Genomic DNA, 15,395 nt, shown 5'->3' with positions numbered 1-15,395 from the left:
GGACTATAATTAGGCTAAAAAATTCTTAAACGTGCTATAAAGGGTCGGTTATCAGTCAATCACAACATTCAATCAATCCCAATCGCCTCCTGTCGGGCCACCGCCTTGTATCGGTACCACCCGATTATTAATCGGTAATTGCTTGAGCCGAACATGTTTAGTAATAGTTTGAACCAGTCTCGAGCTTCAACCAGTAGATTTAGGTCAGACCTACCTATATGGGCCAACTTTAGAGACCCCTAGTTATAAGTGTATTTACTATAGGTGAGACCTTTTTTTTAACACAACACTACCATGATTTATTAATTTGAAAGATTCCGGCAAGTAGCTCGAAGTACAACAGGGATAGAGGGGGGGGGGACTAGCCACCAAACATTAGAAAGAAACAAATTTGAAGCTTGTACAACAAAATAATGAGCTTCAGTGTTGAGCTTTCTGGGGAATGTAACGAGATAGAACAGAAGAAAACTGACAGACAAGGGAATCTATATCAACTACAATATCCAAAGTAGCCTAATCAGCCGTACTAGGCGAAGAGTGTAGAGCCGCCAATAGAGCCTGGCAATGAGAGAAGATAACCATGTGCTGCAAACCCAAACGCAGCGCCAACAAAAGACTATCACACAATGCCTCAGCTTCCATAACTGAGGGGGAGATACCAAAGCCAAAAGTACTCTGAGCCACCAAAAAACGTCCAGAGCTATTCTGAAGAACCACTCCACGACCACCCCTATAAGAAGAAGAAGACCATGCACCATCTGTGAAAAAGAAATGGAGGGAGTGGCAATGAAGGAAGAGGACTCATAGAGAACATGGGTAAAGCCACACGAAGCTGCTTGGACCGATGGGCCGCTTGCTTGCCTTCAGCCACCAAAATGTCTATAGTATACATAGTTTGCCTAAGATCAGGGTCACATCTACGAAAAACCGCATGGTTGCGAGCTTTCCAAAGAGCCCATAGCACTGAAACCAAGATGATGACAATATCGCTACTATCAGTCGAATTGCCAAACTGGCTAAGCAAAAAAGAGATCCAGTCCTGAAACGATAAACCATGGAAGCATGAAATGTCAATGCGTAAATGGGAGGGAGGCTCTCCAACAAGAAGCCACAAATGGACACTGTACAAGCAAATGCAATACAGTTTTAGATTCTGCATAACAAATAGGGCAAATATCTATCATCAAGAGGTGTCTATTGGTCAATGCCATATAAACAGCAAGACTATCTGTGCAACAACGCCATAAAAAGATCTTAGGCGAAGGAGAGTGGCCATTGTGAAGGGGAGAGAGAGAGAGAACACCAGGGTTCAGACTCAGCTCATTGAGCCGTTCCATAGCTCGGCTCCTTGCAGCTCCACTGGCTCATGACAAATTTGGCGAAACACCGGTTCGTTTTTCCCGGGTAGGAAACAGGGTTCGGTTTTCTAATACCTAATTAATGTTTTCTTTTTGTTTAGTATAAACCAAGTAATTAACACTCCAAATTTACGACATAGTCTCCCACTCTCCCCCCTCCCCCCTCGCCGAGTCCAGACCTTTTTAACCATGTAGCCAACCAGCAATCTCAGAGCCTCGGAGATCCCATTAATGGCGATTGCTGTGATTCGTTTCTCAACAAACACTCGAATTCGTCTCTGTCAGTTACTGCTTTCCTAATTCATGGAAATTTTATTGTATTTCTTTTACGTCAGTGTTTCACGGTATCAGATTCTCAATTGACCACGTAAAGATTTATATCCGATAGATATAGCTTCTCAAAGTTCGTAATTCGTTAGGGTTTACTACTTGTTGATAACCGTATGTGCTCTTGGATGTGATTGGGATGGTTACTAATGGCTCGAGACGGACACATCGTTCCTGCGGATCCTCAGGCTGCTCTGAAGAAGAAAACAGCCGTCTCGAGGAGTTGGATATTGCTGGATTGCACTGGAGAGGGCACTATATTGGATGTCGACAAGTATGCTATTATGCACAGGGTTCAGATTCACGCCAGAGATCTCAGGATCCTCGACCCTCTGTTGTCGTATCCTTCCACCATTTTAGGTCGAGAGAAGGCTATAGTTCTCAATTTGGAGGTGAAATTCTGTTATCCTTATTCTGTTTTTGCTGTGTTTCTGGAGGTTTTATGTGTCTTCTATATTGCTGACCTTGTTTTAATTCTTGTTTTCTTTACTTTGCGTCTGATGTTCAGCATATCAAAGCAATAATCACTGCAGATGAGGTAAACTTAATTAGTTCACCCCTGTTTCCCTTAATTGTTGGTTTTTGTTATTGTATTCTCAGTTTTTCTACTTGTGGAACTTTAGTTGGAAAAATTCTGATGTTAAGCTGTTTCAGTTATCTCTCTTTGAGCATCTGGTATAAGATTAACAATTTAGAAGGCGGCAATAACGCTAGTTTCAGTCTGTTGTTTCTTCTGGAATTAGGTATTACTTCGGGATCCACTAGATGATAATGTTATTCCCATTGTTGAAGAACTTAGAAGGCGACTGCCACCTTCGAATCTCATTCACCAAGGACAAGGAGATGGGAAGGAGCATCTGAGTGGGCAAAATGATGAAGCAGGCGAAGAAGATGGTACACCCATAATTAATGAAGCTCTTGTCTTGTATGGTTTTTGTTTCTTTTGTATTTCCTTCTAAAATTTTTGAAACTTTTTCTGGTGATCCAAAAGAAGTAAAGGATCCCGCTGATTGTCTTGCTATTTGTTGCCCCGTCTTGGAAGGGATTATTTCCTTGCAAGCATGTTCCCCTTGTAGAACCAATTCGTCTCTGTTTTATTTTTTTAAAAATAATTTTAAATTTGTGTTATTATATTTTGTTTTGTCATGGTGTTGGGAATGCTATGCAGAGTCCCCGTTTGAATTTCGGGCACTGGAAGTAGCATTAGAAGCCATTTGTAGTTTTCTTGGTGCACGTACAACAGAACTGGAGACCGCTGCTTACCCAGCTTTAGATGAGCTGACCTCGAAGGTTACAAATGACTTTTTCATTCCTATTTATTAGTTTAGTAACAGAATGAAATATATAGTTGATTTCTGTACATTTCAGGCTTATACTCTTTGTATGTTTGCATGCACTAAAACTCTAAAAGTGGGTAATTTGTGCTCACACTGGACTGCGGATAGTGTATTGGACATTCGATTTTGCTTTGTGACGGAAGCTAGCATTATGTTTTTCACAATATCATAGTTTGGCCTTTTAATTAAGTTTCTGCTATCGGGTTTGTCCTTTTGCCTGTCCTCTTACATTCTGTTTCATGAATTTCCTTATTGTGTTTTGATAATTGCTGATGGAGATAGCTTTGCTAACAATAGGAATGAGAGTGGGGTGGTGACAATTGATGATAGGGAGTTACCACAATGTGATAGCTTTAGATACATAGGTTCAATCATGAGTAAAGAAGGAGAGATAGATGATGATATTATATAGAGAATTATAATAGGGTGGATGAAATGGAGGAGTGCATCCGGAGTATTGTGTGGTCGGTGTATCCATTTAAAACTCAAAGGGAAATTTTATAGAGTTTCTTCCTTTTTTCTCTGTCTTTGTTTTTTGAGCAAGTGTGTTTTTAGTCGAGTGTTGATGTCTAGGTTTTGAGTTTTTAGAGGTAGATGACAGGCGAGGCCTCTATATAGTAGGCTGAGTGAAGGTGGTAGATGAAGGGCGATGCCCATTCTCGCTTCATTACCCTCATCTCGCTGAATTCATAAGGAATTCAATCGGTTTGGGAACATTGGGTGGAAGCTGAAGGCTGAAGGCTGAAGGCTGTATTTGGCGGAGTAGGCGAATGTACTCATGAAGGAAATGATCTTTACATGGAAATGAAATAATCTGGAGTGATTAATGAACAAAATATTGCAGAATCTAAAGTGGCTCTAGTCTATGGAACAGTCGTATGACCAGCAATTACATATGGAGCTGAGTGTTGGGCAGTTAAGAAAATACATTTAAACAAACTTAATGTGGCTAAAATGAGAATGTTGCGTTGGATGAGTGGTAAAACTAGAAAAGATAAAATAAAGAATGAACAAATTAGGGCAAACCTGGGAGTTGCACCTATTCATGATAAGTTGCAAGAAATTCATCTGAGGTGGCATGGGCATGTGCTGTGGAGGCCTTAAATGCTCCAGTATGGAGAAGTGAACTGTTTCAAATTGAAGGTGCTAAATGAGCTAGAGGTAGGCCTAAAATAACCATAGGGGAAGTTGTGAGGAAAGACATGTAGAGTTTGGGTCTGGAATCTTTTGTATGGCTTTGAATAGAGCTAATTGCAGAAAAAGGATTCATGTAGCCAACCTCATTCAGTTGGGATAAGGCGGAGTTAAGTTGAGGTAGCTTTGTTAAAGGTGGAGTGTGGTCTATTGCCTATTTCTGGTTTTGCCCGTAGTTTGATTAGTTGGTTGCATAGTTCTGATCACAACTAGTAAAGCTCAGCTTATATGTCAAACGGAAGGTTTCCTTCCTTGAGTTGTTGCAGTTGTTATAGTTTTGAGTGAATGGCTACTGGAAGTTCATATAATTAACATCTTTTCTGCATCTAAAGCGGCAACTAGAAAATGAAAACAATCATATTATTTGGGTCCTTTCTGTGTTCTTGGGTTTGCATGCAATTGTACATTTTTGAGTTTTATAACTACTGGAAGTCACACTTGGCATCTTGGCTCATTTCTATCTCTGAAGCAGATCTTAGAGGGATAAATTTGAGAACAATCATATTACCTGGCTTCTTCCTCCTCTTGTAGGACATGGAGAATTGATCTGTTCCAAATTTTTTGTTAGTAAATTCGTTGGTTATATTTTTGCCTTATGTATATCAAATAGTTGTGCAACATTTATCATCAGAGCAATTATGTGGTTGTCTCCCCCTCTGCATGCACATTGGTAGGAGCTACAAGGAAATAGACTGTCACCTATGCTAATAAAACTAAATTTGTGGTATAGACCATAGAATACACTCTCCCTTCCTCCCACGGGATGAAGCTTGTGGCCATGTACTGTCCTAAATCGTAAACACTAACTATCACAAATATGCTATTTTCTACAGTGTAAGCATAAACTATTGCATTGCAAATGACTGTAGTACAACCATATAGAGGACTTGAAAAATGAAAATAATGTTTTGCACGACTTTCCCAATGATCCGTTGATCCTCAGACTGATGTCTTATTCAATCCCGATAATGATCTCTCAGTCCTTGTTCCCAATGGAATTTTGGCTTTTGAGCCTTAAAAGCCCATTAGCCATTGCTTTGGGGATTTAGTAACCCAAAGGTTTTGTGGTTTTGGCTTTAGGTGATAGGGTTAAGAGAAAAAGGGCCAGAAATGGGTTCTAGAGTAGGTGCTTGAAGTTTTACTTAGCTGGGTAATGTAGTACTGAATTTGAATGATCAAAACAGTAGCCAAACAAGATCTGTTCATAGAAAAATAATTCCAGATTTGGGGAGATTATCAATAACACAAAATCAGATGGTTGAATGGTCCTATAACTCCAATCGAGTTCAGTATAAGGTTAGAGGAATAGTTGCTGAAAGTTTGAACCCAATCGGGTGGTTGAATCCGCAACTGATAAGGTAATCCTAGTACTAGTAGGAGTAGGGATAAAACAGTAATTTAGCTAATAAAATTAGGGTTCAGAAATTAACGAAGGTTAGTCGAATCAATCATGAACAAAACATATAATCAGTACTTGAATAGGTGTAGCAAATCAGAATCGATTCAAGCATGAAATAGGGCTTTAATGGAGAAAAAGGGCAAAACAGGAATTTCACTATAACAGCCAATCAGCTGGTCAGAACAGCCTAAATTTTGGATCGAGTTTCCCAATTAGGGTTCTTGATATTTGATAAAAAAAAATTGAGTATGATCTGATGGCTGGATCGCTTAATCTAAAAAAATATGTACTCTTCTAGAAACAAAGGTTCTTGGTGCAGGAAAATAGAAGAATACTTACTTGTTAATGGATGAAGAAGATGATGGAATAATAAGAACAACAGAAAATAACACCCGGGCTTCACACCATAAGGTGGTTCGATTGGATCAAACACCAACCTACCTTGATCGCACACAAGGGATTCCTTGATCAAACACAAGGGATCTTGATCAACTACAAGAGATCTTCAATGAAGAAGAAGAGCAGCAAAAGCAATAAAGAATCAAAATTAGACTCCTACACTAAAAAGGAAAGGCCTAACCCAATCCTTAACTAATAAATAACCTAAATTGACTAGGTGTCAAACCTGCCCCTGACTGGCTGGAATTTTTGATTGAAGGACAGGAACCCCTGACATGGCATCCAAGCACACTGTGGAGTATCACTCCAGTGATTGAATTTAATGGAGAACCCTCGAGGATGTCCTCATACATACCTGTCAGAAGATGGATTGCTGATCCTTGCAGTTGTACTGCCCACAATACAATGTACTGCTTGGACTCCAGGTATTCTCTCTCCTCTCCATGAATGTGGGTCCCACACCTGAAAATAGATGCAAAGGGCCTTGAGTGACATGTAGGTGCAAGGCCCCAACCCTGGGTCAAAACCCTATGCAAGCCCAAGGTGAAACAGCCTTGCTGTATTCTCTGGGCGATGCACACATCACCCAGAGACATCTCCCAGAGTGGAAAAATGCATTATTTTAATCTGTAGATGTGTGGGGACCACCCATATTAGACATGGGCACCCTCCATAGGTTGAAGGGAGTCTGAGGAACCACCTCATACCCTTGGACCCCTGTGGGCCCCACCTGAGTGCCCAGAGGGACTGAAAATCAGTTTAAAAATGCATTCTCAAAAGGGGCCTAAGCAAGCAAACAGACCTCAGTGGGGGCTGGTCTATAAATAGAAGACCCCAGCTCAGTTTTAGAAGTTTATTACATTGTTGAAACCGTGGAGAGAAAAAGAAGAGAGAAAAGAGAGAAAGAGAAAGAGAAGGAGAGGAAGAAGAAAGGAAGGGAAAGAAGAAGAGAGAAGGAAAGGAAGCTATCCCTTGTGCATCAGCCCAGTCTTGCAGCCATCCCTGCATATTCCAGGTATGAAAACATACCTTAAAAATGCTGCCATATTGCTGTTACCGTTCATCCCTCTAGATCTCTGTGTTTTTGGATGAGTTTTGGTCATGGTTTGCCCAAAACACTAAGCGGCTGCCATGTATGGCTTCAGATCTAACATGCAAACATGTTGCATGGAAGATCTGAGCCTTGAGACATGATTTTGGTTGCTGTTATACACCTGAGACCGAAATCCATGCATGTGCCAGACTGCACTGCATTGCATTGTTGCACCAAGAACAGGCAGTCTGGACTCAGATCTGTGTGCCCTGGCTGCATGTAGCCTAGCCATGAGTTGCAACAGCCTTAGATTGCCCTAACACACGTGAAACAACCCTTGCATGCAGCCAAATCCATGGTCTGCAGCTGAAGCTCTACTGGGTTACTATTCACTAGGCTGTCTGGGCAGCTCCTGGCAGCCAAGAGGTGGGCCCAGGTAAAAATCCATGAAGATCAGTGCAAACTGCACCCCATGAGGTCCATAATGACCTAACATGCATGGGGGATTGATCAAGGCACTGCCCGTGGTGCAAAACATAGGAATTGGAGCCTGCTCACGTGCTAAACAGGCTCTGGGCGATGCGATGCACACATCACCCAGAGACATCGCCCAGAGAATTAAAAGAGGTAATTTTGTTGATCTGCTTTGGGGACCTCCACATATGGACTATAAGCATTGTAAGGAGGTGGTAAATGACCAAAATACCCCTCCTCACATTTGCCCATAATTATGAACACCTTGGGTGCCCAAGTGGGCCCCGCAGGGCTTGGAAACCCTGCCTGTGTTGGCCCTGCAACACTGCTGACTTGGGGACAGTGTTGTATGGCTGTTGTGACCTAGATACATGTACTGCAGGGGATAGATTACCATTCTGCCCCTAGACCATATTCTCCGAATGATGCACCGGGACTTGGACCTAAAGCCCAGTGCAAGGCCTAGAGAATTCCAAGTGATGACTGACTGCACACCGAGTCAAACCAGTGAGCCTAGATCAACCCTAGGACGTCCAAAAATAGTTTGGAATATTAAGTAACATATTTCTGATTTATATTTAGGGTTGGTCCCGCGCTCGAGGTATACTGCCAGACCGCAGCCGGAACTGAAACAACAGCTGATCTCGTAGAACTAGACCCAGGTGAGTGAAATGTTATCATGTATGTACGTGGAACATTATTATTATTATGCCGGCAATTAATTTATAATTATAATGTTGTGTTACTTAATCAAATTCTATTTCATTATTATTACACATCGCGTAACTATTGATCAACTCTGTTTGAATATATCATGATGATTGTGACTGTTAGACTAGATGCAGTAGCCGGCTTGGAAATGAGCTTGTGGTAACCCGTAGAATGGGATATGGTTGACACCGCCTGACTCATACGATGCCATACAGACATGGGGCTAGAGATTCATCACCCGTGCTACGCACCCTTGCCAACAGGGGTTAAGGTGTTGGATGCCTGTGAGGACTACCATAAAACCTCGGGCGAATACGCCGGGAAGCCTCGGCAATATGCTGGGATGCCTTGAGCTATAAGCTGGGAAGCCTTGAGCTACATGCTTGGGAAGCACCGATGAGTGAAATTATGGCTATAAGCCAAACAAAGTTGATCTTCGAGCTACATGCCGGGAAGCACCGAAAGGGTGAATTATGATATTGAGTCGGTTATCTCACAGGTTTAATCACAGAGGGCTGGTCGGGCTGACCAAGGATTTATGCGCTGGTCCTCTCCGACAACTCAATGGGTGTATCGCGGGAAGGGGTAACCAAGCCCACACCAAGGATACATGTATTGGGGATTGTAGTAGCACTAACTTGTCTTAGTTGTATTGATAGGTGATTAATAAATAAATAACTGGACTTGCATATTATGTAGGATCATGTGGAATGTGGTTGCATATGCATGCATGATGATACGTTTTACTCACGGGCTCAGTGGAGCTCACACTCTGTTATATATGTTTTTCTATTAGATGATTCTACAGGTGGATGCCGCTGTGGCGTGGAGGCTCATTACGAGGAGGAGAGCCCTTGTGGTTATGATGATATTGGTATGGACCCCGACGGAGGTCGTGCCGATGATGCGAGCATTCTCAGTGGTTATTGATGAAGACCCGTGAAGGGTGCTCTTGATGCTTTTTGTCTTGGGGACTCCTTTTTGATTTGTCAGGAGTTTATCCTCGTTCTTGTTTCCTATTTTAGTTTCTTCTTTTCTTTTTGGGGTTGAGTTTTCTCGCCCTGTACATATTTACTTTTGTTTCCGCTTATGTATATGTCAGATCTTACTGTTCAGTTTGTGGGTTGTGTGGGGGAGATGAACAACTTTACTTATGTATATATATCACTATCATTTCCCGTATCACTATGCTTTCTCTTTTTCCTTTATAATTATAGATTATCTGCAACACTTTGATTTTACTTGTGGTAATGTTATGGATGTGTGTCCGTGAATGTATTAACTGCTTCTAGATCCGTGGGATTTGGCGGATTGCCGTTATGCAATTCGGGTCACCTACTTATTCCTCCTGGGGGGTGGTTTGGGGTGTGACAGAGCTTGGTATCAGAGCGTGAGGCTCTTTCTACATTCATGGGTTGCAGAATAGGACTAATAAGCTACCAATAATAAAACATGCTATAAAGTAAAAGCTATAGGGGAGGTCAATGCAATTAAAAGACAAGTGCATAATTACATTAATATAAAGATTACTATGGCCGAGCCACTACATGAGATTTGATTGAAAGTACTACTTTCAATTGACATAAGCTAACCAAAAAAAAAAAAAAACATAAATCATGATAAAAAAAAAGAAAAGGGGATAGAAGTCAGAACTACATCGAGTCAAGTCAGGCTACATAGAGAGATGCTCGAGCTGGAGTGCTACTCTGGTGGAGGCTGGGTCTGTCGTGAGTCGACGCGATAATATGTATCCTAGAAGTCCAAGCGTCGCTCTACTGATTCCACTCTACTCTCCAAGGACGAGAAGCCCCGATCCATCCTGGTAGACATGTCGGTGCGCTGAGTGCGGAGGTCCTGGAACTGTGACATCATCTGCGACCACCCGTAGGACTCTGGCACCTGTGAACTGGTGGCACCGGTCGCCTCATATGGGGGCAAGTCAGTGAACTGTGCACCAATCCCCTCTAAGTCTCCCTGTTCCTCTTCTTGCTCATCTCCCTGCTCCTCTCCCTGTTGCTCCCCCTGCTCCATCTGATCTCCCTCTGGATCACCTCCTGGCTCCCCTAGCACCTTCATCTTTAGGATCGAGGTCTTATTGATGGGTCTAGACCTGTCCCTATCTATATACTCACCATCCAAGGGAACATCAAAGTGTCGGAACACCAAGGTTAGGAACTTCCCATATGGAAGGTTCCCATCAGAAGGGTTTTGGGCGTGATACAACATGGCCTGTAGAAGAAGATATGGGAGGTTGATGACTGGACCCCCCTGACCCGCTCCCAACAAGCAGTAAGTAATGTAGGCCCTCAACATAGAAATGCTACCTCTATTCCTGCCCTTTGGGTAGATGTTATACGAGACACACCTACTGATGATCCGTGCACTAGGTTTGTAGGCAGCCTCGGACTTAGGAGTCCTCTCCGAACCTGTCAGTGCCTTGAAGACCCTCCTCTTGGTCTCCAAGGAAAACATGTATGAGATGTCTATCCTGGGCTTGTAATAGCATCTCTCACCAGTGTTTGGCAGCCCAAGGATCCCTGCCAAGGTGGCAGTGGTAAGTCTAATATCCACTCCCTTTACCCTGCTCTCCAACCCGAACTCCTGTGCCCCAGATGGCACCAAGTTACAATAGAAGTACCGAAATTAGGGTAACATGGCTCGGTGGGCAACAACATAGGTGCCCAACCTAGGATGTTAAACCTAGTGTATAAGTTGTACTGATGGAAGTCATCCACCTGTACCACCCTCCCATTCACTATGCTTTTGGACCTAAACTTGTCCCAATCCTTGAAATGCTCGTACCTAGAAAATAAGAACTGGTCGAAATCCGGCTCCTCGGAAGAAGAATCCTCTCTCGGTGAGGTGGGTGGCACTGATGAGGACGAAGAATGCTCAGATTCGGACCGTAGCCTCTTGCGTGCTACGGATTTCCACGCTGTGCGATGACTAGTGGACATGGTGCTGCAAAAAGGGAAGAATAGGAGAGCTTAGGGCAAGAAAAATAGTAAAATCCAAGCCAAGACAAGGAAATCATGGAAAATAACCTAAAACAAGAGAAAAAGTTAAAGAATCTTACCCTAGGTCGGGTAGGATCGCGGGGGACCCGTGAAATTGGGTGGATATGGTGTGGAAGTAATCACACTAGGCTTTGGAGCTCTGCCCTAGGTGTTTAGGAAGCACTAGAGAACAAATGGGGTGAAAAGGACTGGTCTCGGACTGATATAAGTTGGGCCCCGATTCTCTGGGCGATAGCACTGGGCAATGTGACAACGACCAGAGACAACGCCTAGAGAATGGAACTTTGCTGTTTTTGCATAAAAACCTGTGAACTTGTAAGTTTTGCCTAGAAAGGACATAATAAACATAAAAACACAAATTAAACCCATATGTGAACTTAAAGAAATAATATATTAATAATAATAAAATTTTTAATTAAATAATTAAATAATAATACACTTGTGGATAAATAACATATTGCATGCGGGGTGGGAGAAGTATAAAAGAATGCATTAGGGCATTTAGGATTTCCTCTATTTATTTAGATAATTAAGAATAAATGAATATGCTCATATCTATGAATAAATAGGGTGTACTTAATATTAAGTATTATGTGCCTATTGTCATGCATGTATGAACCATGATTGAATGTAGACCTCACCGTACCCACAACCTAGTTCAACCAAGAGTAGGTTCCGATAGGTTGTCTAATCGAAGTTAAACCCCATAGGTGCTAAGATGCCTCAAGCCAACCTATTTATTTTCTCCTGCTCATGATTACTTAAATTCCTATAGACATGTACTTAATTCTGTTAATTAAGTATCCATAGTGACTTGATACTTAGAACCTCTTCATGACAGGACCTTACTACCTCATTCAAGCCTAGAGACCCCAACAACATGCGATACATTAGGCAACTGAGGAGAAGACTGATCAGGATACATGACATACAAGCCCGTGTTGAGAACCAATTAGTAATTTACTTAGCTCTTGCGGACGCTAGTGGACCTGTGGATCGAGCCATTTACCTATCCCCAGCAGACGAGGTTAGAGGTGATATAGCTTACCTTTATGTGCAGAATATTATCACTAGTTGGCAGTTGCAGAGACTTGCCTGTTAGGCCCAGGTACATAACTCAAGAGAATCGTTGCTAAAATTTTAAAACTCAAGTGAACATCATGCATAACATGACATAAAACAAATAACAAAAAGAATTGAATGAATAAGCAAATAAAACACACCTTGCTGGAATGACTACATGAATTCACTGGAACTGTGGAATAGGTATGTACATGTATTAACTAGGAAATTGTTTGTTAGCCTCAGTAAGGAGTATCAGATTATTGAACAAGTTGCTCTTTTCAGAAAAGCAACCATGGTCAACACAAGAAGTACCCGCGGTGGTCGTCGAGGAAGACACCCTCGCACTATTCCAGAGGTTGAGTTGCCAAATGGAACCCAGGCCCAAAATTCTGAAGCATCGGTTATTCCGCCAAGGGCACCAATGGCTGCTCAAGCCACTGCTGCGGCACCTCAGCCGGGTATAGCAGCCGGTGAGGTGAATGCGTTCATGACTACTATGATGCGGACTATGCATTAACAACAAGAGCTGCTGGGCCAAATGTCTACACAATTTGCCGCCGTGATGCAAGAGTGCGCAACTCCACCTCCACCACCCAACCGGCCCGTACTCTTTCCATCACTTGTACCTCAATACTTAGCGGAAAACTCTACCACCAAGGTAATGGAGAGATTCAAGAAACTGCAGCCACCCGTGTTCTCCAAGTTGAACTCGGAGGCAATGCAGCCGGAACGGTGGATTAGCGCCTTAGAGAAGGCATTTGATGTGCTCAAATGTACGGATGCGCAAAAGTTGATATGTGCGGGTTACCAGCTATAGAATGAGGCTGAAGCTTGGTGGAAGGCTACTAAGCCAAATCTTGAAGCCGCTTACCCGAATCCCGCGTGGGAGCAATTTATAGAAGTCTTCTTCAAGAACTACTTCCCAGAGAGCTTTAGGGACAGGAAAGAAGCTGAGTTCTCCGCACTGGTACAAGGAAACAAGTAAGTGCTGGATTATCAGCAACGATTCGAAGATCTGTTTCATTTCGCTCCAGAGCACCTGAAGGGGGAAGTCAGTAAGACGAAGAAGTTTGAGAAGGGACTTAAACCTGAGATCGGGTCAGTTCTGTCGATTATGGACATCCGGGATTATGCTCAGATGGTCGACAAGGCGAACACTATGGAAGACAGATTTAAAGAGAAAGAAAAAGAGAAGGCTACAACGTCGCCCGGGTTGGGCAAAAGGCTAAACAATTTCCAGACTTATGGTTGGCCAAACAAGGTTTTTCGAGGAACAAGTTCAAGCCCCAATCCGACTCTGTACCGTAAGCCAAATGTGGGTCAGAATCCTTTCCGCCCCACTTTCAATCGACCTGCTCAATCGGTTACAAGTCAAGTGACAACAGCAGCTTCGCCAGCCCGACCAGCCACAATCCAAGTGAGCCAAGCCTCAACACCAGCTGTTCCACTGTATAAGTGTTACGTGTGCAATAAAGAAGGGCACATGGCCAAAGAGTGCAGGCAGTGCGGATACAACAATAATTCGCCAAATCAGTCCTACACTAGACCTTTTCAGCCACGGGACAATCGGACGCGAGGAAAGGTGTTCGCATTAACAAACAAAGACGCAGAGGCGAACCCCATTGTAATGACAGATAAGTCCACTGAACACTACTAAGTTATAGGGAATAACCGGTGTAAATGTGTAACCTAAACTATATACAAACCCTAGCTACCCTGAGTGTCTCAACCATTCTTGCACGAGTGTTATTCGACTCGGGCGCATCCCACTCCTTCTTTTCCACCACCTTTGCGAGTAGGATGGGAGCTCAACCGAGAGACATCGGGCGCGATTTAGTAGTCAGTACACCGACGGGTGGTATCGTGAGCTTGAAGGAAGTCTACGACCCCTGTCAGGTAGAAATTTGTGGGAGAAACTTGATCGCACGTCTAATAAAGCTCGATATGAAGGACTTTGACGTGATATTAGGTATGGATTGGCTATCCGCCTATGGAGCAAACGTCCTGTGTGTGGAGAAGAAGATAATATTCACCTATCAAAGTGAACCAAAGAAGAAACCCAGAAGGATAACCTTATCCGCCCTCTAGGCACGGAAGTTGCTGGATGATGGGTGTCAAGGCTTTTTGGCCACAATAATGGACACCGAGGCAAAGATAAAGCCCTTGGAGGAACTTGACATCATCAAAGAATTTCCTGATGTTTTTCCAGAAGATCTGACCCAGCTACCGCCTGATTGTGAGACAGAGTTCGCGATTGATCTAATTCCTGGTGCAGCACCGGTATCCAAGACACCATATCGAATGGCACCTATCGAATTGAAGGAGCTACAGGTCCAGTTACAAGACCTACCGAAGAAAGGTTTTATACGACCTAGTGTGTCTCCCTAGGGTGCACCTGTGCTATTTGTAAAGAAGAAGGATGGTAGCATGCGGCTGTGTATCGACTACCGCGAGCTAAATAAGCTGACCATCAAGATTCGATACCCGTTGCCGTGCATTGACGACCTATTTGATCAGCTACAGGGAGCGAGGGTTTTCTCCAAGATTGATCTTAGGTGCGGATACCACCAATTAAAGATCAAGAGCGGCGATATACACAAGACGGCGTTTAGAACTCGATATGGACATTATGAATTCCTAGCCTTATCGTTTGGGTTAAGTAACGCCCCAGCGGCATTCATGGATATGATGAATAGAGTATTCCATGACGTGTTGGATAAATTTGTCATTGTGTTTATTGATGACATTCTGGTGTACTCCAAGAGTGAAGACGAGCATGCTCGACACCTTACCTTCGTGTTGCAGCGGTTAAGAGAACACCAGTTATATGTCAAGTTCAGTAAGTGTGAATTTTGACTTCACCAAATTGGATTCCTGGGGCACATCGTCACCAAGGATGGCATTAAAGTGGACCCAGACAAAGTGAAAGCGGTTCTTAAGTGGGAGACTCCGAAGAATGCCACAGAGATCCGAAGCTTCTTAGGTTTCGCCAAGTATTACCGCCGGTTTATTGAAAATTTCTCGCGCATCTTGGCACCCATGACAAAGCTAACGAAGAAGGGCACAAAGTTTGAATGGAAT

The 15,395-nt window shown here is 43.1% G+C and overlaps 1 protein-coding gene across 2 annotated transcripts in view; it reads left to right on the top strand.

The window, feature by feature from the left end:
- Positions 1–1,518: 1,518 nt before the first annotated feature.
- Positions 1,519–15,395, top strand: part of LOC122671455 (magnesium transporter MRS2-I-like) — a 35,311-nt gene continuing 21,434 nt past the window's right edge. For both annotated transcript variants that reach the window (XM_043868681.1, XM_043868671.1), the window contains exons 1-4: positions 1,519–2,077; positions 2,194–2,223; positions 2,429–2,579; positions 2,854–2,975. In XM_043868681.1, the coding sequence (XP_043724616.1) occupies positions 1,835–2,077; positions 2,194–2,223; positions 2,429–2,579; positions 2,854–2,975 (546 nt within the window). In that variant the 5' untranslated portion in view covers positions 1,519–1,834. The remainder of the gene's footprint in view (positions 2,078–2,193; positions 2,224–2,428; positions 2,580–2,853; positions 2,976–15,395) is intronic.

The sequence above is a fragment of the Telopea speciosissima genome, chromosome 1 (genome assembly GCF_018873765.1).
Source record: "Telopea speciosissima isolate NSW1024214 ecotype Mountain lineage chromosome 1, Tspe_v1, whole genome shotgun sequence".
NCBI classification, from domain to species: Eukaryota; Viridiplantae; Streptophyta; class Magnoliopsida; order Proteales; family Proteaceae; genus Telopea; species Telopea speciosissima.
This window is presented reverse-complemented; position numbering and strand designations above follow the sequence as displayed.